This window comes from Dipodomys spectabilis, unplaced genomic scaffold (genome assembly GCF_019054845.1).
Source record: "Dipodomys spectabilis isolate Male_0828 unplaced genomic scaffold, ASM1905484v1 ptg000002l, whole genome shotgun sequence".
Taxonomy (NCBI): Eukaryota; Metazoa; Chordata; class Mammalia; order Rodentia; family Heteromyidae; genus Dipodomys; species Dipodomys spectabilis.
Genome location: NW_024870679.1, coordinates 52,320,373 through 52,343,549, shown reverse-complemented (window position 1 = coordinate 52,343,549; position 23,177 = coordinate 52,320,373). Strand labels below are relative to the sequence as shown.

Below are 23,177 nucleotides of genomic sequence, written 5' to 3'. Positions count from 1 at the left end.
TCACAATAAGATAGCAAGACAGACAAACAAGACAATAATACTAAGTATTTACAAGGATATAGAACAACTGATAATCTCATCTATTACTGACAAGAATGTCAACTGGTATAGCCACTTTGGAAAATAATATGGCAATATCTTATAAAGTCAATATACAGCATCCACACAACCCAGCAATTCCACCTCTAAGTAGTTACTCAGACAATAAAACTGGTACACATAAAATCATGTACACAAATGTTCTTAACAGCCTAACTAATGATAACCAAAAAAATGGAAGCAACTCAAATGTCCATTTCCTGGTGAATGGATAAACTGTGGTTTATCTATTTTCATGCCATACAATTCAGTAATATAAAAGAATAAAATAGCAAAATGAATTTCAAAAGCAGTATGCCAGGTAGATATCAAACACAAAAGACTACTACTGGGGGCTGGGAAGGTGGCTCAGTGGTAGCACGCTTGCCTTACATGCATGAGGCCCTGGGTTCGATTCCTCACCACATAAGCAGAAAAAACTGGAAGTAGCGCTGTGGCTCAAGTGGTAGAGCGCTTGTCCTGAGCTGAAGAGCTGAGGGACAGCACCCAGGCCCAGAGTTCAGGCTCCTTGACCGACCAAAAAAAAAAAAAAAAGACTACTACTGTATTATTCTATGTATACATGCAAAATTGTCCCAATATCAGATATTTTGAAGCATTCAGCAACCTTTACAAAACATAACCTGCGATTTTAATTTAAAAGCAAAGGACACAGGGCAACAAGAGAAAGGTCACATGGGTAAGCATCAGGAATCAGAGAAAGCCTGTGTACAAGTAGCCCATAGTCTTATTCACACATGAATTAAACTGAGAGGAGTTTAGGGTTAATTACCACAATCTGTGTACAGATTCCTGGCTTTGGGAAAGTTCAAATGATAAGTTCCTAGGAGCTTATATGCTCTCCAGAACATGTAATCAAGCTACACATACAAAACTAGTTAGACCACTTGCAAATCCTCAGTAAATTGACCCTGAGAATCACCAGAGGACCTTTAGATTCTCATAAATCCCAATGCCCTTCTCTTCACCAAGAGTGAAAAATTAGAAGTGAGATGCTCAGGGATAAACCCAAAGCTTTCAAAATCTAGGTGTAAATAAACTGTCTTCTGCAACAGGAAATTCTACAATACACAAAATTATAGAGACAGAAAGTTCATCAGTGGTTACCTGGGACCAGAAATGGGGAAGGAAATTGAGCACACAGTAACACAAGGTAATTTTTTGGGATATAGAATTCTTATCTACTTCTTTGTAAGAGTTATGCAGTCTTGAATTCACCATCCTCCTACTTTTCACCAGAGCAGAAATTACCGGTCTGCCTCACCACATTCAATCTATTTTCTGTATCTTAATGGTGATCACAACTATACTATTATATCCAATTATCAAAATTCATTCAATTAAAACAGATGGATTATGTAATATGCAAATAGGTTAATAAAAAATGTTTTCTTTTTCTTTTTTTTTTTGGTTGGTTGCGGGGCTTGAACTCTGGGCCTGCGTGCTGTCCCTCAGCTCTTCAGCTCAAGGCGAGCGCTCTACCACTTGAGCTACAGCGCCACTTCTGGTTTTCTGGTGGTTTATTGGAGATAGGAGTCTCACGGTCTCTCCTGCCCAGGCTGGCTTTGAACCGCGATCCTCAGATCTCAGCCTCCTGAGTAGCTAGGATTACAGGCGTGAGGCACCAGCGCCCGGCAAAAATGTTTTCTTTCAAAAAGAACATCATAGCTGGATGCTGGTAGCTCACACCTATAATCCTAGCTGCTCACAGGAGGAAGCTGAGATTTGTTTTTTTTGAGGGGGTCAGTCATGGTGCTTGAAGTCTGGGCCTGGGCACTGTCCCTCACCTCTTCAACTCAAGCCTAGCGCTCTACCACTTGAGCCACAGTGCCCTTTCTACCACTTGAGCCACAGTGCCATTTATGGCTTTCTGAGTGGTTTATTGGAGATAAGAGTCTCATGGACTTTCCTGCCTGGGCTGGCTTTGAACTGCAATCCTTAGATTTCAGCCTTCTGAGTAGCTAGGATTATAGGCGTAAGCCACCAGCACCTGGCAAAGCTGAGATTTGAAGATCACAGTTTAAAGCAAGCCCAGGCAGAAAACTCATGAGATTCTTATCTCCAATTAATCAGTGAAAAGCTGGAAGTGGAAGTTGTGGCTCAAGTTGTACAGTGAAAAAGCTAATGGAAAGTGCCCTGGTATTTAATTCAAGCCACAATATTAGCATTAAAAACAACAACAACAAAAAAAAACAGGATTAGGAGTCCTGATTATCTCCCACAATCCCATTGCTACATATCTATCAATTACCTAGTTATTTGTCATAAAAGAGTTCATGGGATGCTGGGTGCTGTGGCTCACACCTGTAATCTTAGCTATTCAGGAGGCTGAGATCAGAGACTCACAGTTCAAAGCCAGTCCATGCAAGAAAGACCATGAAACTCTTATCTCCAGTTAACCACCAGAAAACCAGAAGTGGCTCAAAGTGGTAGAGCATTAGCCTAGAACAAAAGAGCAAAAGGGACAGTACCGAGACCCTGGGTTCAAACCCACAACCAACAACAACAAAAATAAAATAAAAAAAATTTTAAGTTCATGGAGTATTTTGGCTAAATGAAGAAACAAAGAAATCCATAAAATGTGACATCTCTTTAGCAGTAATTTTCCAGCCACATTTCACAAAAGGGAATGGCTAGAATTATTCAGCTCAGAAGAGCTTCCTCAAAGTGAGTAGGAAGATTATCATGTACTGGATTAACATTTTTAGTTACTTGATCCTTAAATTAGATCCTGGGCCATATGGAGAAGTAGGAAGGCGTACTGGATCTGCTGGCTGATCAGGTAAAATTCACCTCAAATGTGGACTTGCTTTGTGTGTAACCAGAAACCTTTACCCAGTCTTGAGGTCCTGGGCTTGAGCACCTTGAGTGATGCTCACCAGCTACAGGTGATATAAAAAGAACTATGAAAATACTTGGACTGACATAGCCCCATAGCCCCAGCACTATGGTACTTCAATGGTTTTATTGGCTAAATGCTTCTTACAAGTTTACATTTTAAAGTGTGAACTTCCTCACTGGTTTCTCCTTCTAAACCCCTAATGGAACAGGAACTTTCAGTACAGGCTTAGAGATAGGGGTGGGAGTATTAGTTAAAAACCTGCTAATATTCCACAATTGGACAGCAGGACCAATTTCTGCAGAAATTTATCTGCAGAAAAACTTGAACAGCATAGAGTACATCTCTGCCACAGGTCTGTCTGCAGTGCCTCCTTTGTCCTCCTACTCCAGGCATAATGTAAGGCTATGTCAGCCTACACATTTTGCAGAAGTACATAGGGCCAAAATTGGCCAGGAGGTTTGGTATTACCAATTCCCCAACCTGGCAGGAAGGGAAGAAATAGAATGTGTCCATGAAAAGCTTTCGGAAGTGAGACATGTCTTCCACCTGAACCTTGATGTTATATTGATTGTCCAGAAGCTCAATGGCACCGTGTACTACATATTCATTCTGTAAGTGTGAAAGTGAGCACGTGGAATAGACAACATGGCCTCCTGGTCTGGTGGCAAGGAGTCCAGCCCTGAAACCAGAAAGAGAAAAACGTAAAAACTAGTGAGCTTCCCAGTAGTAGAAGAGCAACATAGGAAGCCATGGCAGTGTACTCCATGATGGACAGAGCAAACCAGCTTTCATCCACAGGCTCTTTTCCAGGAGGCCTTCTTTGCTTTTTTTTCTTTCTTTTCCTTTTTTTTTAGACAGAGTCTTGCTATATAGCCCAGGCTAGCCTTGAACTCCTGCCTTAGCCTCAAAATTATAGGGATTATAGGTATGTAACACCATACCCAGATATAGAAGGCCTGCTTGAAATGATTCCTTGAAACTTGATGCAGGCTATCAACTGAATCCTCATATTAGCCCTCCAGAGTCCTGACCTCAGTAATTTTTATTGTTGTTGTTAGTACTCTGTTTTCTGTTTCCTTTTTTTCTAAGAGACAGAATCTTACAATGTTATCTGGGCTGGCCCCAAACTCCTAGGCTCCAACTCATGGGGCTACATGTGAATATCACCATACCTTGTAGTAGCTACTTTTAAAAACACTGGCAAGTGATTGGTACTAAGGGTAAAAGAACCCAAGTCAAAGATTGAGTTTTTATGTTCCAGAAAATGACCTTCCCATGTCTTTGTCTTCTAGACAGATTTCCAGTCAGAAAACCCCTCATGATCATGGCCTAGTTAAGCAGACTGCAGCCCACTATCTCCCAAGTTGCTAGCCTCGTAGAGCACTCTGGCATGAAGTTCTAAGATTTTGCAACTCTATTACTCACGCCAGAAGCTGCACTTGCAACATAGGCAACATCTGTCGCTCCTTCTTCCTTGACCGATGAAAGATGTTGTTCTCATCCTGGTGAAGGGAGTGGCGGTCTGTGGTACAGGGTACATCCACCAGCACCTGCTCAGAGTGTTAAAGGGAAAGTATTAAAGCTCCTTAAAGATTCTTTTTTGTGTCCAAGCTGGTTTCGAACTGGGATCCTCAGGTTTCAGCTTTCTGAATAGCTGGGATTACAGGCATGAGCCATTGACGCCTGGTTACTGGCTCTTCTTGCTTAGGTCAGAGCTATTAAGTTCTGTGGAATGTTCTTTCTGCTCATTGTTCAATGTTCCTTCTACCACTACAGACTATCTGATAAGTTTCTCATTTTAACTGAGAAGTAGTAGGTAGAAAAATAGCATATTTAGGAATATTCATGGCTGGTTAAAAAGTAAAACCCCTCCACACAAGTAGCTATTATTAAAGCATTACTATCAACCTAGAAAGAAATCTTAGTGTTTTAGTACCCTTTCCTCAGCTACTTAATTGAAAAGATTCAATTTGTAGATCATACAAAGAGATGACAGTAGGATTAGGATTCAAGATTAAGTTACAAAATTATGAGGTCCAAGTTATTCATTTATTTGTTAAGAGCCTACTTTCCAGGCACTAATAACAGACCAAAAAAATAAAAAATACTCCTCTATGTATGTTTCAAAGAGGCAAAATTGGATAGCACCCAGGCCCTGAGTTCAAGCCCCAGGACTGACCAAAAAGAAGGCAAAATCAACCAGGTGCTGGTAATCTTAGCTGTAATCTTAGGCCTGTAATCCTAGCTACTCAGGAAGCTAAGATCTAAGGATCATGATTCCCAGCCAGCCTAGACAAGAAAATCCATGCGAGTTTTATCTCCATTTAACCAACAAAAAGCAAGAAGTAGATCTATATGCTAGCCTTGAGTGAAAAAGCTAAGGGGCTAAGGGACAGCGTCCAGGCCCTGAGTTCATGCACTAGTGCCAGCACATGCAACACACACACACACACACACACAACCACCACAACCACAACCACAACCACCACCACCACCACCAAGGAAGTATAACTGGAATAAACTAAGAGGCCCAAATATTGTGTATACCAGTAGGCATTAGTATCCAACCTATAGGGTCAAAAAAAACAAACAAACCCAATATGTCACTTCATATAATGTCAAAATCAACTACATAGATTCCATACTAAAAAGTATCACTGCAATGGGGTATGATTCAAGTGGTAGAGTGTTTACCTAGTAAGTTCCATACCCTGGGTTCAAATCCCAGGACCACCAAAGAGGGGGAGGAATGGGATGGACAGAAAGAAGAGGGAAGGAAGGAAGGAAGGAAGGAAGGAAGGAAGGAAGGAAAGAAGGAAGGAAGGAAGGAAGGAAGGAAGGAAGGAAGGAAGGGGAGAGGGGGGAAAGGAGGGAGGGAGGGAAAGGAAGGAGAGAGGGAGGGAGGGAAGAAAATCAATTCAGGCCCACATAGAACTTAAGATACTTAGTTCTCAGTAAATATTATTGGCTCTACGTTAGTTTGTGGGCTGGGGAAGAGACAGGAATGAGGTTTGCGTATTTTCACATATAGATATTTTAATTGTACCTTCTTCAAATCCCAGGACCACCAAAGAGGGGGAGGAATGGGATGGACAGAAAGAAGAGGGAAGGAAGGAAGGAAGGAAGGAAGGAAGGAAGGAAGGAAGGAAGGAAGGAAGGAAGGAAGGAAAGAAGGAAGGAAGGAAGGAAGGAAGGAAGGAAGGAAGGAAGGAAGGAAGGAAGGAAGGAAGGAAGGAAGGGGAGAGGGGGGAAAGGAGGGAGGGAGGGAAAGGAAGGAGAGAGGGAGGGAGGGAAGAAAATCAATTCAGGCCCACATAGAACTTAAGATACTTAGTTCTCAGTAAATATTATTGGCTCTACGTTAGTTTGTGGGCTGGGGAAGAGACAGGAATGAGGTTTGCGTATTTTCGCATATAGATATTTTAATTGTACCTTCTTCAAATCCCAGGACCACCAAAGAGGGGGAGGAATGGGGATGGACAGAAAGAGGACGGAGAGAGAGAAAGAGAGGAGGGAAAGGAAGGAAGGAAGGGAGAGAGGGAGGGAGGGAGGGAAAAAGAAGAAAGAGAGGGGTTGGGAATGCCGCTTAGTGGTAGGGTGCTTGCCTAGCATGAATGAAGCCCTGGGTTTGATTCCTTGGTACCACATAAAAATCCAGACATAGTGCTGTGGCTCAAATAGTACAGTGCTAGCCTTGAGCAAAAGAAACTCAGGAACAGTGTCCAGGCCCAAGCCTCAGGTCAAAAAAAAAAAAAGAAGAGAGAAAGAAGAAAAGCTGGAGCAAGGAGGAGGCATAGACTGGGAGGATCAGTTTATCAACTGGGCAAAGAGTTCTCAAATCCTATCTACAGCAATATAAGCTAGGTGTGCTGGCACAGTCCAGTCATCCCAGCTAATCAGGAGGAGTAAATAGGGAGGAATAATAGGAGGATGAAGATCCACATCAGTCTGAACATAAATTTAAAACTCTATTTAAAAAACAACCAGGCTGGTGGGAATGTACACGTATACAACCACTTTGGAAAGCAGTCTGGAGGGTCCTTAGAAAGCTAAAGATTGACCTCCCTTACGACCCAGTCATACCACTTCTAGGCATCTACCCTGAACAACAGGAACCAACATACAAGGACACGTGCACCTCCATGTTTATTGCAGCACTGTTCACAATAGCTAGGATATGGAAACAACCCAGATGCCCTACCACAGATGAATGGATCCAAAAATTGTGGTATCTATACACAATGGTATATTATGCAGCCATTAGAAATGACAAAATAATGGCATTTGCAGGGAAATGGATGGAGCTAGAAGGAATCATGTTGAGCAAGGTAAGCTAAGAGCAAAGAGACAAACGGTACATGGTCTCCCTGATAAGTGGATGCTAAATCCAAAATGTTAGGTGATACAACAAAACTAACAGGACTTAAGAAACAAAGAACTCCCACGCATCTGGTCGAATCACTACTAAATAACCCCATGCTGCTGATCGCATGTATGGTGTATAACATGTGAACACTGTTATATGTTATAGACTGTGATAGACAATTTGCTCCAGGAAAGTTAGAATGAACTTGTGACTTTAAATGAGCATCATTATTCCACAATACTGTGAAATTCGGGAAATTATGTAATCACTTAATCACAATCAAAAAAAAAAAAAAAGAACCTCGGGGAAGGTAGGGAGGGAAGGGATGGTAGGGGGAAAACAATGGAGGGGGTAACAATGTTCAATAGGAAGTGTACCCATTACCTCACTCATGTAACTGTAACCCTCTGTATAGTATCTTTACAATAAAAAAAAAAAAAAAACCAGGCTGGGAAGGTGACTGGGTGGTAGAGTGCTTGCCTTGCACGCATGAGGCCCTGGGTTCGATTCCTTAGCACCACATAAGCAGAAAAAGCCAGAAGTGGCACTATGGCTCAAGTGGTAGCGCACTAGCCTTGAGCTGAAGAGCTGAGGGACAGTGCCCAGGCCCTGAGTTCAGGCACCATGATGGACAAAAAAAAAAACAGTGGCTCACACCTGTAATCCTAGTTTCTCAGGAGGCTGAGATCTGAGGATTGCAGTTCAAAGCCAGCCCCGGCATGAAAGTCCATGAGACTATCTCCAATAAACCACTATAAAACTGGAAGTGGCGCTGTGGCTCAGGTAGTAGAGCATTCGCCTTGAGCTGAAGAGCTGAGGGACAGTGCCAGGCCTTGAGTTCAGGCCCCAGGACTGGCCAAACTTAAAAAAAAAAAGAAAATACTGCCTTTAGCTGGGTGTTGGTGACTCAAACCTATAATCCTAGCTACTCAGGAAGCTTAGATCTGATGGTCATGGTTCAAAGCCAGCCTAGGCAGAAAAGTCCATGAGACTCTTATCCCCAATAAACCACTCAGAAAATGCCAGAAGTAATGCCGTGGTTCAAGTGGTTGAGTGCTAGCCTTGAGCACAAAGAGGCTCAGGGACAGTGTCTAGGGCCTGAGTTCAAGCCCCAAGACCAGAAAAAAAAAAACAGGCCAGGCATAGTATATGGTAATACATCTGCTATCCCAGCTCCATAAGAAGATTGCAGGCAGTCTGAAACTGGCCTGGGCAAAAAAACATAAAACTGAAAATTAGAACAAAAAGGGCTAGAGTAAGAAGCAGGGAACCGGTGGCTCATGCCTGTAATCCTAGCTACTCAGGAGGATGAGATAGGAGGACTTTTGTTCAAAGCAAGCCTGGGCAGGAAAGTCTATGAGATTCTTGTCTCCAACTAACTACCAGAATATTGGAAGTTTGTTTTTTTGTTTGTTTGTTTCATTTTTGTCTGTTTTTTGTCAGCTCTGGGCCCAGGTGCTGTCCCTCAGCTCTTCAGCTCAAGGTGAGCACTCTACCACTTGAGCCACAGCGCCACTTCTGGCTTTTTCTGCTTATGTGGTGCTGAGGAATCAAACCCAGGCCCTCATCCATACAAGGCAAGCACTCTACCACTGAGTCACCTTCCCAGACCCACCACCAGAATATTGGAAGCACAGTTGTGGCTCAAAGTTGTAAGTACCAGGCTTGAGCAGAAAAGCTCAGGGACAGCACCCAAGCTCTGTGTTCAAGCCCCAGGACCACCACCAACAACAAAAAAAGGGTTAGGGGGGCTGGGAAGGTGGCTCAGTGGTAGAGCGCTTGCCTTGGATGCATGAGGCCCTGGGTTCGATTCCTCAGCACCACATAAGAAAAAAAAAAAAGAAAAAAAGCCGAAAGTGGCGCTGTGGCTCAAGTGGTAGAGTGCTGGCCTTGAGCTGAAAAGCTGAGGGACAGCGCCCAGGCCCAGAGTTCAGGCCCCACAACTGGACCAAAAAAAAAAAAGGGTTAGGGGCGTGACATGGCTCAAATGGTAGAACACTTGCCTGGCAAGTATGAGGCCCTTAGTTCAAACCTCATAATGCCAAAAAACAAAACAAACAAAACACTTAGAACAAGTGATTCAGGCCTGAGAATGTGGCCTAGTGGTAGAGTGCTTGCCTAGCATGCATGAAGCAATAGGTTCAATTCCTCAGTACCACAAACACAGGAAAAGCTGGAATTGGTGCTGTGGCTCAAGTGATAGAGTGCCAGCTGTGAGCAAAAGAGCTCGGGGACAGTGCCCAGGCCCAGAGTTCAAGCCTCATGACCCCCCCACCCCCACCCCCCCCCACACACAAAACGAACAAATCAAGTGCTTCAATAGTGGGAAATCTAAAGGAATAAACAAAGGAGTATCCAAAAATGCATATAAAAAGAAAAATTTTGGCAGGGTGCTAGTGGCTCACACCTGTAATCTGAACTACTCAAGGGGCTGAGATGTGAGGATCCAGGCTGGAAGCTAGCCCATGCAGAAAAGACTCTTATCTCTTAAAAGACTCTTATCTCCAACTAATCAGCAAAAAGCCTGAGGTATAGCTGTGCTTCAAGTGATAGAGCACCAACCTTTTTTTTTTTTTTTTTTTGTCGGTCGTGGGCCTTGAACTCTAGGCCTTAGCACTGTCCCTCAGCTCTTCAGCTTAAGGCTAGCGCCTTACCACTTGAGCTACAGCACCAGGCCTTAGCACTGTCCCTCAGCTCTTCAGCTCAAGGCTAGAGCCTTACCACTTGAGCTACAGCACCACTTCCGGTCTTCTGGTGGTTTATTGGAGATAAGAGTTTCATGGAGTTTCCTGCCCGGGCTGGCTTTGAACCGCGATCCTCAGATCTCAGCCTCCTTGAGTAGCTAGGATTACAGACGTGAGCCACCGGCGCTAGGCTCAAGAGCACCAACCTTAAGTAAAACAGTTAAGCAAGAACATGAGGCCCTGAGCTCAAGCCCCAGTATTAGCACAAAAATTAAAAGAGAGAGAAGAAACCGTGCAATTTCCACAAACCAAGTAAGAGGAAAGGTCTAAAGAATGAGTATTATACAGTCCCTCTCCTATTTTTTCTTTTTTTTTTTTTTTGTCGGTCGTGGGGCTTGAACTCTGGTCCTGGGCACTGTCCCTCAGCTCTTCAGCTCAAGGTGAGCGCTCTACCACTTGAGCTACAGCCCCACTTCCGGTTTTCTGGTGGTTTATTGGAGATAGGAGTCTCACGGTCTTTCCTGCCCGGGCTGGCTTTGAACCGCGATCCTCAGATCTCAGCCTCCTGAGTAGCTAGGATTATAGGCGTGAGCCACCAGCGCCCGGCCCTCTCCTATTTTTTGAACACACACATTTATATTTGTATACATCAAACACAAATGGTTGTAGCAAGGAGAGGAAGTATAGGGCTATGTATAGGAATGAAAAAGAAATTTTTCACTCTTTTAAACTTTCTGAATTTTAGGGGCTGGGAAGGTGGCTCAGTGGTAGAGTGCTTGCCTTGCATGCATGAGGCCCTGGGTTTGATTCCTCAGCACCACATAAGCAGAAAAAGCAGGAAGTGGGGCTGACGCTCAAGTGGTAGAGCACTAGCCTTGAGCTGAAGAGCTGAGGGACAGCGCCCAAACCCAGAATGCAGGCCCCACAACCAAAAAAATGATAATAATAAACTTTCTGAATTTTTTACTGGTTTCTGCATTAACATTCAAAAATAACTGCACTGGGGGCTGGGAAGGTGGCTCAGTGGTAGAGCGCTTGCCTTGCATGCCTGAGGCCCTGGGTTAGATTCCTCAGCACCACATAAGCAAAAAGAAAAAAGTCGGAAGTGGCGCTATGGCTCAAATGGTAGAGCGCTAGCCTTGAGCTGAAGAGCTGAGGGACAGTGTCCAGGCCCAGAGTTCAGGCCCTACGACCGGACCCCCCCCCCAAAAAAAAAAAAAATAACTGCTGGGTACTAATAGCACATGCTTATAATCGTAGCTTCTCAAGAGGCTGAGATCTGAGAATCAAGGTTCAAAAATAGCCCAGATTTTATTTGTCTCCAATTAACCAGCAAAGAAACCAGAAGTAGACATGTGATTCAAGCAATAGAGTGTCAACTGTGAGTGAAAGGCTAAATGAGAGTTTGAGGTCCTGAATTCAGGACCCACTGCCAGTACAGAAAACAGTTCTTTATACTTATCTCCATGTGACTTGAAAGATAACATAAATATGCCTAATAACTTTTTCCTGCACTTAGGTCCCATATGTCTCTAATAAAGACAGAATAGTAACAAGTCATCTAAGCTGAACTGAGAATTCTACACCCAGGTATTTTTTCCAAATCACCTATGCAGAACTGGCCAGGTCCAGAAGCATCCCTACATACTGAAAACAGGGGATGGCTTGGAGCCCAAGACCAGGAGAAGAGGTCACATTTATCTCAATAGATCTCTTCAGTCTGGAACCACTCACCCGGTCATAAGTGTCCCCTTCTAGTTCTCCCCACTTCCTGCCATCCCATGAGGTGACTCGAACTTGATTCCTTTCCCTGGATTCTTGAGGTACATAACTCTGAAGGACCTTCTGTAGTCTGCCTGTTCGGGAGGTGGAGATATCATTGGCAGCAATATTGCCTGTGGAAATAAAGATGATTCAGATCCCTGAACCAGCAGAACATTGCACTAGCAATGGTGATGAGAGTGAGACCAATACTCAGGTACACCTAGTCTATGCAGACCTCAGGGTGAATGTTGATTTATTATGTACATGGCCCTGAATGAGTTATTCTGAGTAAAGATTGGCAAGGGCCAAACTACCTATGAAGGAAGGAAGGTCACGCCTGTAATCCTAGCTACTCAGGAGGCTGAGATCTGAGAATCGCGGTTCAAAGCCAGCCCGGGCAGGAAAGACCGTGAGACTCCTATCTCCAATAAACCACTAGAAAACCGGAAGTGGCGCTGTAGTTCAAGTGGTAGAGTGCTCGCCTTGAGCTGAAGAGCTGAGGGACAGTGCCCAGGCCCAGAGTTCAAGCCCCATGACCGACAAAAAAAAAAAAAAAAGAAAGGTGCTGGTATTCAGTGTACCTTAGAACAGTAATTCTCAGGCTGGGAAGGTGGCTCAGTGGTAGAGCACTTGCCTTGCATGCATGAGGCCCTGGGTTCGATTTCTCAGCACCACATAAGCAGAAAAAAAAAGCCAGAAGTGACGCTGTGGCTCAAGTGGTAGAGCACTAGTCTTGAGCTAAAGAGCTGAGGGACAGCGCCCAGGCCCAGAGTTCAGGCCCACGACCCGACCCCACCACACACACACACACAAAAAAAAAAAAGAATAGTAATTCTCAATTACTTCTCCTTTGACCTTGTGTCCCTCCTCTTAGCTCAAGTTCTTCCTCTTCAAAGTAACCTTTGCTTCACTCATCTTCCTTCAAGAAGAACAGAACTCTCCTCATTAGATTCATTAATCCCACATCAACTTCTTTTTCTCTTCTCTCTCTGGATTCGCAGAAGGTTGAGCTAAATGCAATAGCTCTCTGAGTCACCCATGGGTCTACCATAAGACTGGAGGCTAAATTCAAACTGTACAAACTTTGGAAGTAGAAGTGTGGTTTAAATAGCAGAACACTAACCTTGAGCAAAAAAAGCCAAGAAAAGAGCAAAAGGCCCTGAGTCCAAACCCACCTGTGCATGCGCACACGCACGCAACCCCCTCACCCCCCACCCACACTGTATAAGCTGGCTGATAAAAACTGGAAGAAGGAGCTTGGAGTTGCTTAGCAGTAAGAGTGCTTGCCTCACATGCATGAGGCCCTGAGGTCAACTCCTCAGCACCACATAAACAGAAAAGGCCAGAAGTGGCACTGTGGCTCAAGTGGTAGAGCACTAACCTTGAGCTGAAGAGCTCACAGGCCTAGAGTTCAAGCCCCATGACTAACCAAAAAAGAAGAAGAAGAAGAAGAGAAGGAGGAGGAGGAGGAGGAGGAGGAGGAGGAGGAAGAGGAGGAGGAGGAAGAGGAGGAGGAGGAAGAGGAGGAGGAGGAGGAGGAGGAGGAGGAGGAGGAGGAGGAAGAGGAGGAGGAGGAGGAGGAGGAGGAGGAGGAGGAGGAGAACAACCACCACCACCACCACCAGAAAGAAAAGAATTCAGGCCTAACACAAAGGCTTGAGCACATGGCAAGAGAAGCTTGGCTGTGGGCTGGGAAGATGGCTCAGTGGTAGAGCGCTTGCCTTGCATGCATGAGGCCCTCGGTTCGACTCCTCAGCACCACATAAGCAGAAAAAAAAAAAGCCGGAAATGGCGCTGTGGCTCAAGTGGTAGAGCGCTAGCCTTGAGCTGAAGAGCTCAGGGACAACGCCTAGGCTGAGTTCAGGCCCCATGACCGAAACCTCCCCCCCCCACCAAAAAAAAAAAAAAAGAGAGAGAAGCTTGGCTGAACTCTAGTTGAATCTGAAAAATCACAGTCCCTTGTGGCTATTTCTCAAGGCCCCAAGGAGAAGTATTTCTGTTTAAGGTAGGATGTGAGCTGGTAGATAGCTAAACCAAGCATGTACAGTACACAGGCCATGGCTGGCCTAATCTACTGAGATAAGTAAGACTTTGGGCCTGCCCTCAGCTATCAATAATCCTGAACAGTGAGATGACACATCCAGTAAAGCTGTGAGGCAAGGCTAGTGTGTTAACAGTGGTAACCGGCAATGGTGAAGCACAGGCATCATTTCTGGCATGGCCAATAGAGACTATGAGGAAAAACTTCCTGAAGGTGGCGCACTTGAGCTGAGGCTTGAAAGATAAAAGATTTTAGACAACCCACCTGGGGTGGGGTAGAGGAATTCTTGAGAGAGAATGTAATGTGAGCAAAGGCTTATTCAGGAAACAGAGTAGCAGGATGTGGCTGATGCTCATGAGGCTTGAGGAAGAGTGAAAGATAAAACTATAAATAGTGGCTACAGCCAGATCTTACTGTTTTATTTTAGCTGGTAGGTCAAGGAAATGAAACTTAATCTAAAGAGACAAAGTAAACAGATGAGGAAAGGTGAGAAGAATCACATGACTGATTTAGCAGAACCCTGTTGTAATCTGCCTTCAGAGGCCTTGTCAGCAATCTTTCTTGATAAATGACAGAGACAAGGAAGAAATAATTACAAACAACAAAAAAATATATGTACTTAGCAAGCACTATTGCCCCTCTGACCTAGCAACCTGTAAGTTCACCATATTCCATGTGCCCTAGGTGAACAGTGCTCTTTGCCCAACAAACCAGCTCCCTGACTTACGACAACAGCCAGTCTGAAGTAATGCTAGCATCTTTCCCCCAGGGGCTGCACACAGGTCAAGCACAGTGTCCCCAGGCTGTAGGCCAAGAGCCAGGACAGGCAGCAAGGAGGCAGCATCCATTAGGTAGTAATCCATGACACCCAAACTGCCAAGTCTGAAAGAAAGGAGACTACTCTCAAATTCCAGGTCATGCCAGGCGTGGTAGAGTATGCCTATAAACATAGCTACTTGGGAAGCAGAGGCAAACCTAGGCAAAAACCTGAGACCCTATCCAAAAATAATTAAAGCAAAGAGGACTTGGAGTGTGGCTCCAATGATGAGTGCTTGTCTACTAAGTCTAAGGACCTAGGTTCAAACCTCAATACCATGCCCGAAATCCTAGCTACTCAGAAGGCTGAGATCTAAGGATCAAGGTTCAAAGGCAAGAATCCATGAGATTTTTTTTCTCCAATTAACTTGTAAAAATCCGGAAGTGGAGGTGTGGCTCAATTGGTACAGTGTCAGTCTTGAGCAAAAAGTCCAAGTCCAAGTCCAGAGCCCAGGCCCTGAGTTCAAGGCCCAGTACTAGCACACACATACACACACAAAATACTTCATGGCATCTTGTACTTTTATAACACTTAAAATTGTGAACAGGTTTTTGATTTGTTTGTTGGTCCTGAGTTTGAACTTAGAACCTCATATCTGTTAGGTAATGACTCTACTATTTGAGTCATACCCCCAAGTTTTTTTTTGCTTTAGTTATTTTTCAGATTGCATCTTGCTTTATCCCCCAGGACTGACCTCAGACTTCAGCCTTCCTACCTATGCCTCCCTGTTAGCTAGGATTACAGACTTGAATCATCATGCTCAGTTTTGTTTTGTTCAGATGGGGATCTCACTAACTTTTTGTCAGAGCTTGCCTGAAACTATGATTATCCTCATATCTACCTCCTACATAGCTAGGATTACAGACATGTACCACCATGTCCAGCATAAATAGATTTTTTTAACAGGTGTCTTCCTCACTAGACTAGACATTCTATGAGGGTTTGTTTACCAGTAACTTGGGCACTTAAAAACCTGGTACAACACCTGGGTACCAATGGCTCACACCTGTAATCCTATCTACTCAGGAGGCTGAGATCTAAGAATCACCATTAGAAGCCAGACTGGGTTGGCAAGTCAGTCAGTGAGACCCTTATCTCCAATTAATCACAGAAAAAGCAGGAAGTGGGCTGTGGCTTAAGTGGTAGAGCACTAGTCTTGAAAAACAACTCAGCAATAACACCCAAGCCCAGAGTTCAAGCCCCAAGACCAGGAAAAAAAAATGTGGTATAAATATTTATAGAACAAATCAGTCCTTCAATGATCTTTCCCTCAATGTTGATTATAAATTGAGTGATCTCTCTCTCTCTCTCTCTCTCTGTCCCTCTCCCTCTCTACTATCTTACTATGTAGTCCAGGGTGGCCTCAAATTCTTAATCCATCTGCTTTAGCCTGCTGAGTGTTGGGACTATGGCAATGCCTAACATCTGGCTTCATTGTCTGGAATTCTGTAGCACAACTGAGCACCTGATTCTGCAGTCTTTTCTGATTCAACTTCATGTATATGCACATTGAACTCAAGAGACTACAGTTCTTTAGAGCTGGGCACAGGTGGCTCATGCCTATAATCCTATCTACTCAGGAGGCTGAGATCTGAGGATCCCAAGTTCGAAGCCAGCCTGGGTAGGAAAGTCCATGAGACTCTTATCGCCAATAAAGTACTCAAAAAAGCCAGAAGCGGCATTGTGGCTCAAGAAGTAGAGCACTGGGGGCTGGGAAGGTGGCTCGGTGGTAGAGCACTTGCCTTGCATGCTCGAGGCCCTGGGTTCGATTCCTCAGCACCACATAAGAAAAAAGCCGGAAGTGGCGCTGTGGCTCAAGTGGTAGAGTGCTAGCCTTGAGCTGAAGAGCTAAGGGACAGCGCCCAGGCCCAGAGTTCAGGCCCCACGACTGGACCCAAAAAAAAAAAAAAAAGAAGAAGTAGAGCACTGGCCGGGCGCTGGTGGCTCATGCCTGTAATCCTAGCTACTCAGGAGGCTGAGATCTGAGGATCACAGTTCAAAGCCAGCCCGGGCAGGAGAGACCGTGAGACTCCTATCTCTAATAAACCACCAGAAAACCAGAAGTGGCACTGTTGCTCAAGTGGTAGAGCGTTAGCCTTGAGCTGAAGAGCACAGGGACAGTGCCCAGGCCCAGAGTTCATGCCCCATAACTGACCAAAAAAAAAAAAAGCTGTGACTATGAGCTGAGAATGTGGCTTAGTGGTAGAGTGCTTGCCTAGAATGCATGAAGCCCTGGATTTGATTTTTCAGTACCACATAAACAGAAAAGGCTGGAAGTGGCACTGTGGCTTAAATGGTAGAGTGTTAGCCTTGAGCACAAAGGCTCAGAAACAGAACCCAGGCCCTGAGTTCAAGTCCCAGAACTGGAAAACAAAAACAAAAACTGTGAATAATATATGCATTTGAACTACAGAGGGTGCAGTGGCTGCTCAGAAAAAGGTAGAGGAGAACAGACTGAAAATGCAGGTTCTGGGGTTGGACTACCTGGGTCTAACTATAAACTGTACCACTTATTCTTTGAAGGCTTTAAAGTAAGTAATACCTTCACTTCTTTGTGTCTCAGTTTCTCCTCAAATGCAAAAGAAGAGTAATTTTACCTACTATCACAAGTTGTTAACAGAACAAACAGTGGTAACATGCATCGCATCTAGATAAACGCCTAGTCTCATAAGCACACCAGAAATAACAATATTATGATTCTTATTACCAAGGACAAGAGCTAGATCCCTAGATGCCCCTTTCGGGCAGACCCTGAGGAAAGCCTGAGCCATGCGTGAGTCCAGATAGTACCTGGCAGGAGGGAAGCGGCTGACATCTCCTCTGGCGAAAGTGAAGCATCTGAGATTAGGACTGCAGGCTGGGAATGGGGTTGCAGAGTGGCCACTCTCAGGCTCCAGTTCCCTACGGGAGATGGCTTCATTCACAAAGTCTCTGGCACTCAGCTGCTCCAGCTTAGTTCTCACATTATCCCAGTCAGCAAAATTATTAACCAGTGCACCATACTTTGGCTCTGAGAGGAGACTGACACGGATTGATGGCCAAAGAGGCCCAAACTGCACACTGTAAGTCATATCAAAGTTCTGTAGAGCCAGCCGACTGGCAGGGAATTTGGGCTCGGTAGCAGCCTAAAAGAGAAAAAGCAGGCTTATTGATCTTCCCAGTCTTGTCTCTATCTCCTACTGTCTGACTCCCCTCAATACCTCAGAGTGTAGGGGTAAACTCAGAATTCACCTAGCCCCACTCCTCCCTCTGCATATTATTTCTGCCTGTTGAAGAAGTTAGGGAGGAAAAAGTAGTGAAGAGTTGGCCTTCTCATTTCAGGATTGTGAAAGCTCTATCTTTCACAGCAATGACAGGGGAGGGGTCATCAATAAGGGAGCATACAGCTACATGGGATGACCCACACTTATAATCCCAGCATTTGGGAAGCAGAAGCAGGAGAATCATAGGCCAGTTCAGGCTACATGGCAAGTAGGTGACCAACTGGGTTACATAATAAGAAAATGTCTGAAGAAGGAAGAGAAAAAGGAAGAGGAGGAAGAAGAAGAGGAGGAAAAAGATGAATAGGAGGAAGAGGAAGAAGAGAAAGAGGAGGAGGAGGAAAAAGAGGAGGAGGAGAAGAGAGAGACAGAGAGAAAAAAAAAGGGGGGGGGGGGACTGGGCCTTGAACTACCTGCCCCTGAGTGTTAAAACTGCTTACCTAGCATGTGCAATGCCCTGGGTTCAATCCCCCACACTGCAAGGATGGAACAGAGGAATTTAAGAAAATGGGAGCACAAGGGAGGGTACTTGAGGAGAGTCTATAGAAGGCTGGAAGTTTGGGGTTTAAAAACAAAAAACAGCCCGGTGCTAGTGGTTCACGCCTGTAATCCTAGCTACTCAGGAGGCTGAGATCTGAGGATCACTGTTCAAAGAAAGCCTGGGCAGGAAAGTCCATGAAACTCTTATCTCCAATAACCCACTAGAAAACCGGAAGTAGCACTGTGGCTCAAGTGGTAGAGTGCTTGCCTTGAGCTGAAGAGCTGAGGGATAGTACCCAGGCCCAGAGTTGAAGCCCATTACCGACAAAAAAACCCCAAAAAACAAAAAACTGGCGCCAGTGGTTCATGTCTGTAATCCTAGTTATTCAGGAGGCTGAGATCTGAGGACCATGGTTCAAAGCCAGTGGGGCAGGAAACTACATGAGACTCCTATCTCCAATTAACCACCAGAAAACTGGAAGTGGCTCTGTGGCTCAGGTGACAGAGCACTTGCTTTGAGCTAAAGAGCTCACGGGCAGCACCCCACCACGACCACCATCACTACCACCACCACCAACTACAAAAAACAGCCAGGTGCCAACAGGTCATATCTGTAATCCTAGCTTCTCAGAAGGCTGAGATCTGAGGATCGAGGTTCAAAGCCAGCCTAGGCAGGAATGTCCATGAGGCTCTTATCTCCAATAAACTACTCAGAAAAATCTGGAAGCGGTAGAGTATTAGCCTTGAGCAAAAGAAGCTCAGAGACAGTACATAGGCACAGAGCTCAAACTCCAGGACTGGCAAAAACAAAAACAAAACACTTTCCTCTGTACAATTCTATTTCCCCAAAACTGTTCATATCTATTAGCTGCACAATATCCAAAAACAATGACAAAAAAAAAAAAACCTTTCCACATTTAATAGCAAAATGGGAGAAAAGGTAACTTACCTAAGATCACGCACCATAATGCTCAGAATCACAGGACTGAAAGTTGTTTGGGGTGAATTCTCAGACCCCAGGAAGGTTGGATAATCACCTTCAGTGATAAGAACCTTCAGTGTAAGCCAAAATAGGGACTTCTAGGATGACTGCTATGGGGATAGCATTGAGGGACCGTGAATATGATCTGAAGAGCATAAAGGTAGATTAAAAAGGAAATGAAGGTATCAGTTGAGATGTCCACAAGTTGAGAAGTCCTGGTCACTGCAGCTGGAATGCTTGCTAATGTCGGCCATCTTGTTATTGTCCGAGACCGTGTTCTGGCCTGAATTTTTGTTCTGGTCAGGATTTTTGCACGGACACTCCTTTGTTGTTACTTGGGGACTCTTGCTCTGACCATGACTTTTGATACGGTGGAAATTCTTCTTATGACCTTGATTTTTGTCATTGTGAGGATTCTTTCTCTTACTACTGTGAGGACTCTTGCTCTCTTTCTGACTTCTGCCATGGTGATTTTCACTCTCGCCCTGATTAGTGCTAACCTTGGGAATACCACTCCGGATCTCGATTACTCTTTGGTGAGGACTACTGCTTCGACTCCGACTTTTGCTACGATGGGGACTCTTGCCATATCTGGGATTTTTGTTTTGATCCTGGTTTCTGTCCTCATTCTGAAGTTTGTTCTGGCTCTCACTACTCTCACAGTCACTGAAAACACTGATAACTGTTGAACTACAGCTGGGATTAGTGGTACAGATAGAAGTCTTAGCTGAAGGCAAATGACAGCTGTAGGGGACCTGAGGAGATTCTTTACAGGGCCCCTGAGAGGCCACAGAATAGGTATGAAGGCCACAAGGAACATTAGGGCAGGGCCGAGTTTGGGGGACAATGGGTAAACACTGGGGGTCAAAGGGTGTTCTCAGAGGGATAAAAGAATAGATATGGGTTGAACAAGGAGGCATCACAGGCTTGCAGTGAAGTAGGGGTGGGCCTCTGGGAACACCATATGTGCAACAGGGGGGTGCCACAGGGAGATTATGAGGGGAGCCTGCAGGGTGACTGAGGGAACTAGAAAGTGGGCATGGATAGGAGGTGGAAGGAAGCACCGAGAAGTGATGGGTATTGCAGGGAGGAACCAGGGCGGGTACCTGGGCACTACCTTTAGCATAATTATTTGGTAAGGCAGGATCATGTGGCAGGCAGTGAGGAAGAGATCCAGGGACAACGCTTTCAATGACTCCAGGTACCACAGTGGGTACTAAGGTAACTTTAGGGGGAGATTCTTTGGGACAACTATTTGAAGGAGTTGTGGTGGATGGTTGAGTACAAGAAGGATCAGAACTGCCAGAGGGTTGGGAGGGAGTCGGAGGAGAGATGCTGACCATGGGGGGCTTGGTCTGAGGAGAGGTGTGCTGAGGAATGTTAATTAGGGAGTTACATCTGTGGAGCATGTGTGGCTGTCTTAACTCCGAGAATTTGGGAGATTTCATTTGGGGGGGTACTGGATTAGGGAGAGGAGGTTCCTTATAGCTTCTCTGAGTGGGTGACTGGGGTGGGGCCATAAACTGGTTGCCCAGGGGCGAAGGGAAGTACAGCGCAGAATAAGGGCAGTGAGAAAGAGGTGGTTCTGGGGGACAAGGAGGAACGGAAATCACAGTGCTTGGGGTTAGTAAGAGGTAAGAGTTTCCACCAGCTTCCCAGGAGACAAAGGGCTCAAAGCAAGGCTTGCTGGGAGCCTGGGTCTGAGATGAGCTAGGAGAACGAGTATTATCAGGAGCTACATTGATGGTACAGTAACGGTTCCCAGGGACAGACATGTGAGATTCTGCAGAAAGATGGGAGTAATGTAAAGTGTTTTCCTGAAGTGAGCTGGGAAAACCAGGCTTGTCTGCTTGAGAAGGAAGTGAAGAGCCACAATTTTTTCCAAAGGGCCTATCAAGCTGTAGACTGGGTTCATCAGAGTCTGGAGGTTTAAGTGAACCACAGTAAAGGTTGCCATTAGGTGGCGAAGACACTGAGGAGAGAGGAGGATCATGGTAACCTCTCCCTGAGGACCACTGAGAGAGCACAGGAGAGATCACAGACCCGGTTTTCAAAACCCTGTGAGAAACAGTTGTAGAGATGATAGGTCTAGTTTCTACTACCCGATGAACAAGAGGAGGTGAAAATGTGAGCACAGTTACTGGGGGTTTAGGAGGAAGAGCAGGTGAAAGAGGAGTTCCCTGGGCCTCCTGAGTTAAAGGAGGTGAAATAGTTGGGCCAGTTTCCAAGGGCACATGAATGAGCTGAGGAGAGATCACCGGGTTGGTTATTGGGGGCTGATGAGTAGGGGGAGGGGGAATCACTGAACCACAGTAACAGAGGTAAGCGTGCTGGTCAATGCCAGGGCTTCGAAGAAAAGGTCGCTGTGGTCGTGGGGGGCTAATCCAGCTGCAATAAGCACTCTGCTGAGGGACAGTGGGTGACCCCAGAAGGTTACGCTGGTTAGAACAAGGGCTCTGAGGCGATGAACCAGACATGCTAGGCTCTTGGCAGTAGAGCTTTCCAAGGAGTGGGGAGAAGGGCTCAAAAGAACATCTCCCTGAGGGAGAAGAGGGTGGGGGTGGGGGTGGGGAAGGGAGCCGTCTGGGAGGGCAGGGAGAAGTGGGGCAAGCATAAGGGTCTCTGGGGCGAGGGGGGTCGGTGCACCTTTTGCCGGCCTTGGAGGAAAGGTTGGTAGGGTGGGCAAGGTGGTCGCTGCAACCTTTCCCGGAAGACAGAGGTAACTTGATGGTGAGAACAGGGCTGAACTGTTTCCCGCGGGGCAACGGAACCCCGGGAGAAAAAGGTAAGTCACATTTTTCGTGGGGTGAGGGTGTCTGGGCTGAAAGTTCAAGAAGGAAAGGAGGAGAAGAGGTCATGGGAAGGAGGAGAGGACAAGGGGGGAAGGAGGAGAGGAGAGGGGGGGAAGGAGAGGGGAGGGGAGGGAGGGGAAGGGAAGGGGTTGGGGGGGGCTAGGGAAAGATAGGCTCGAGGAAAGACCACCAGGCAGAGACGTAACGGAAAGAAAGAGGGCTCTGGCGATGACGTAACTTAAAGGGGCGGAGTCAAGAGGAGCACCGACACCCGGAGGGCAGAAGCCAGAGAGGCTAAAACCCAAGGGACGCAGACGGGTGAGGAGGAAACGGGCCGGAAGAGGCCGTGACGTAAGAGCGGCGAGGACGGCGCTCCGGGCGGGGCCGCGGGCAAGGCCTAGGAGTGCGAGCGGGCGGCGAGGCGCAAAAGCAAGAAAACGCAAGGCATGACGGTTCTTCCGCACCCCCCCCCCCCCTTCCGACCCCGTTACCCATTTCTTCTTATGTCGATGTCGCCGCGGGACTGGCGCCAAGCCCGCACGCTGCAGCAGGTCGCCAGCACGCCTCCACACGGGAGCAGCCATGGCGGTGTGCGCCGCCGGTGACTCCGACGGGAACCACGGCGGCAGACTCAGGCGTTCCGGGCCTCCCGGGACCTGAGCGAGCCGAGGCGGAGGAGGGAGCCAAGGTGGAGGCGCTCCCTCTCCAGGCCCCGCCCACCCCCCGGCCCGGTTCCCACGGCAGGCGCCACTGACCGCGTCCCGCTGGCTGGGACTGGGGGGGGGGGGTGCTGGAAAAGAGAGCAGCCCGGCCTCCAGAATGCTGGCTCCTCTCAGATGCCTGGAGAAGTGCGAGGGACTCCAATAGAGGCGTCTAACCCAGCTGGGGGTGGCCTGAGAGCTAGTGATTGAGTACTAAAGAAATAGCTAGGGTCCAGCACCGGTGGCTCACGCCTGTAATCCCAGCTGCTCAGGAGGCTGAGAGCCGAGGATCACGGTTCACAGCCAGCCCAGCAGGAAAGTCTGAGAGATTCCTATCTCCAATTAACCA

At 46.3% G+C, this 23,177-nt stretch overlaps 1 protein-coding gene across 2 annotated transcripts; it reads right to left on the bottom strand.

Moving 5' to 3' along the window:
• Positions 1 to 3,044: 3,044 nt before the first annotated feature.
• Nsun4 (NOP2/Sun RNA methyltransferase 4) lies at positions 3,045 to 22,733 on the bottom strand. Of its 2 annotated transcripts, XM_042685269.1 has the most exons (7): positions 22,619 to 22,691; positions 19,303 to 19,406; positions 17,404 to 17,738; positions 14,524 to 14,678; positions 11,726 to 11,886; positions 4,367 to 4,491; positions 3,045 to 3,620 (listed from the first exon to the last, which is right to left on the bottom strand). In XM_042685269.1, the coding sequence occupies exons 3-7, from the start codon at positions 17,682 to 17,684 to the stop codon at positions 3,344 to 3,346; spliced, it is 999 nt and encodes a 332-aa protein (XP_042541203.1). In that variant the 5' UTR covers positions 17,685 to 17,738; positions 19,303 to 19,406; positions 22,619 to 22,691; the 3' UTR covers positions 3,045 to 3,343. The 2 variants fall into 2 exon arrangements, with proteins under 2 accessions (XP_042541203.1, XP_042541196.1); XM_042685262.1 differs by lacking the exon at positions 19,303 to 19,406 and having other exon boundaries at positions 22,619 to 22,733.
• Between the last annotated feature and the right edge of the window lie 444 nt (positions 22,734 to 23,177).

Bases quoted from the DNA above. Each gene is read 5' to 3' on its own strand.
- Nsun4 (XM_042685262.1), bottom strand. From the start codon at position 22,711: ATGGCTGCTCCCGTGTGGAGGCGTGCTGGCGACCTGCTGCAGCGTGCG. The intron at 4,492-11,725 runs GTGAGTGGTTCC...CACTCTGAGCAG, and splicing joins AAGGGGACACTTATGACCGG to GTGCTGGTGGATGTACCCTG. The intron at 3,621-4,366 runs GTGAGTAATAGA...TTCTGGTTTCAG, and splicing joins TTGCAAGTGCAGCTTCTGGC to GGCTGGACTCCTTGCCACCA.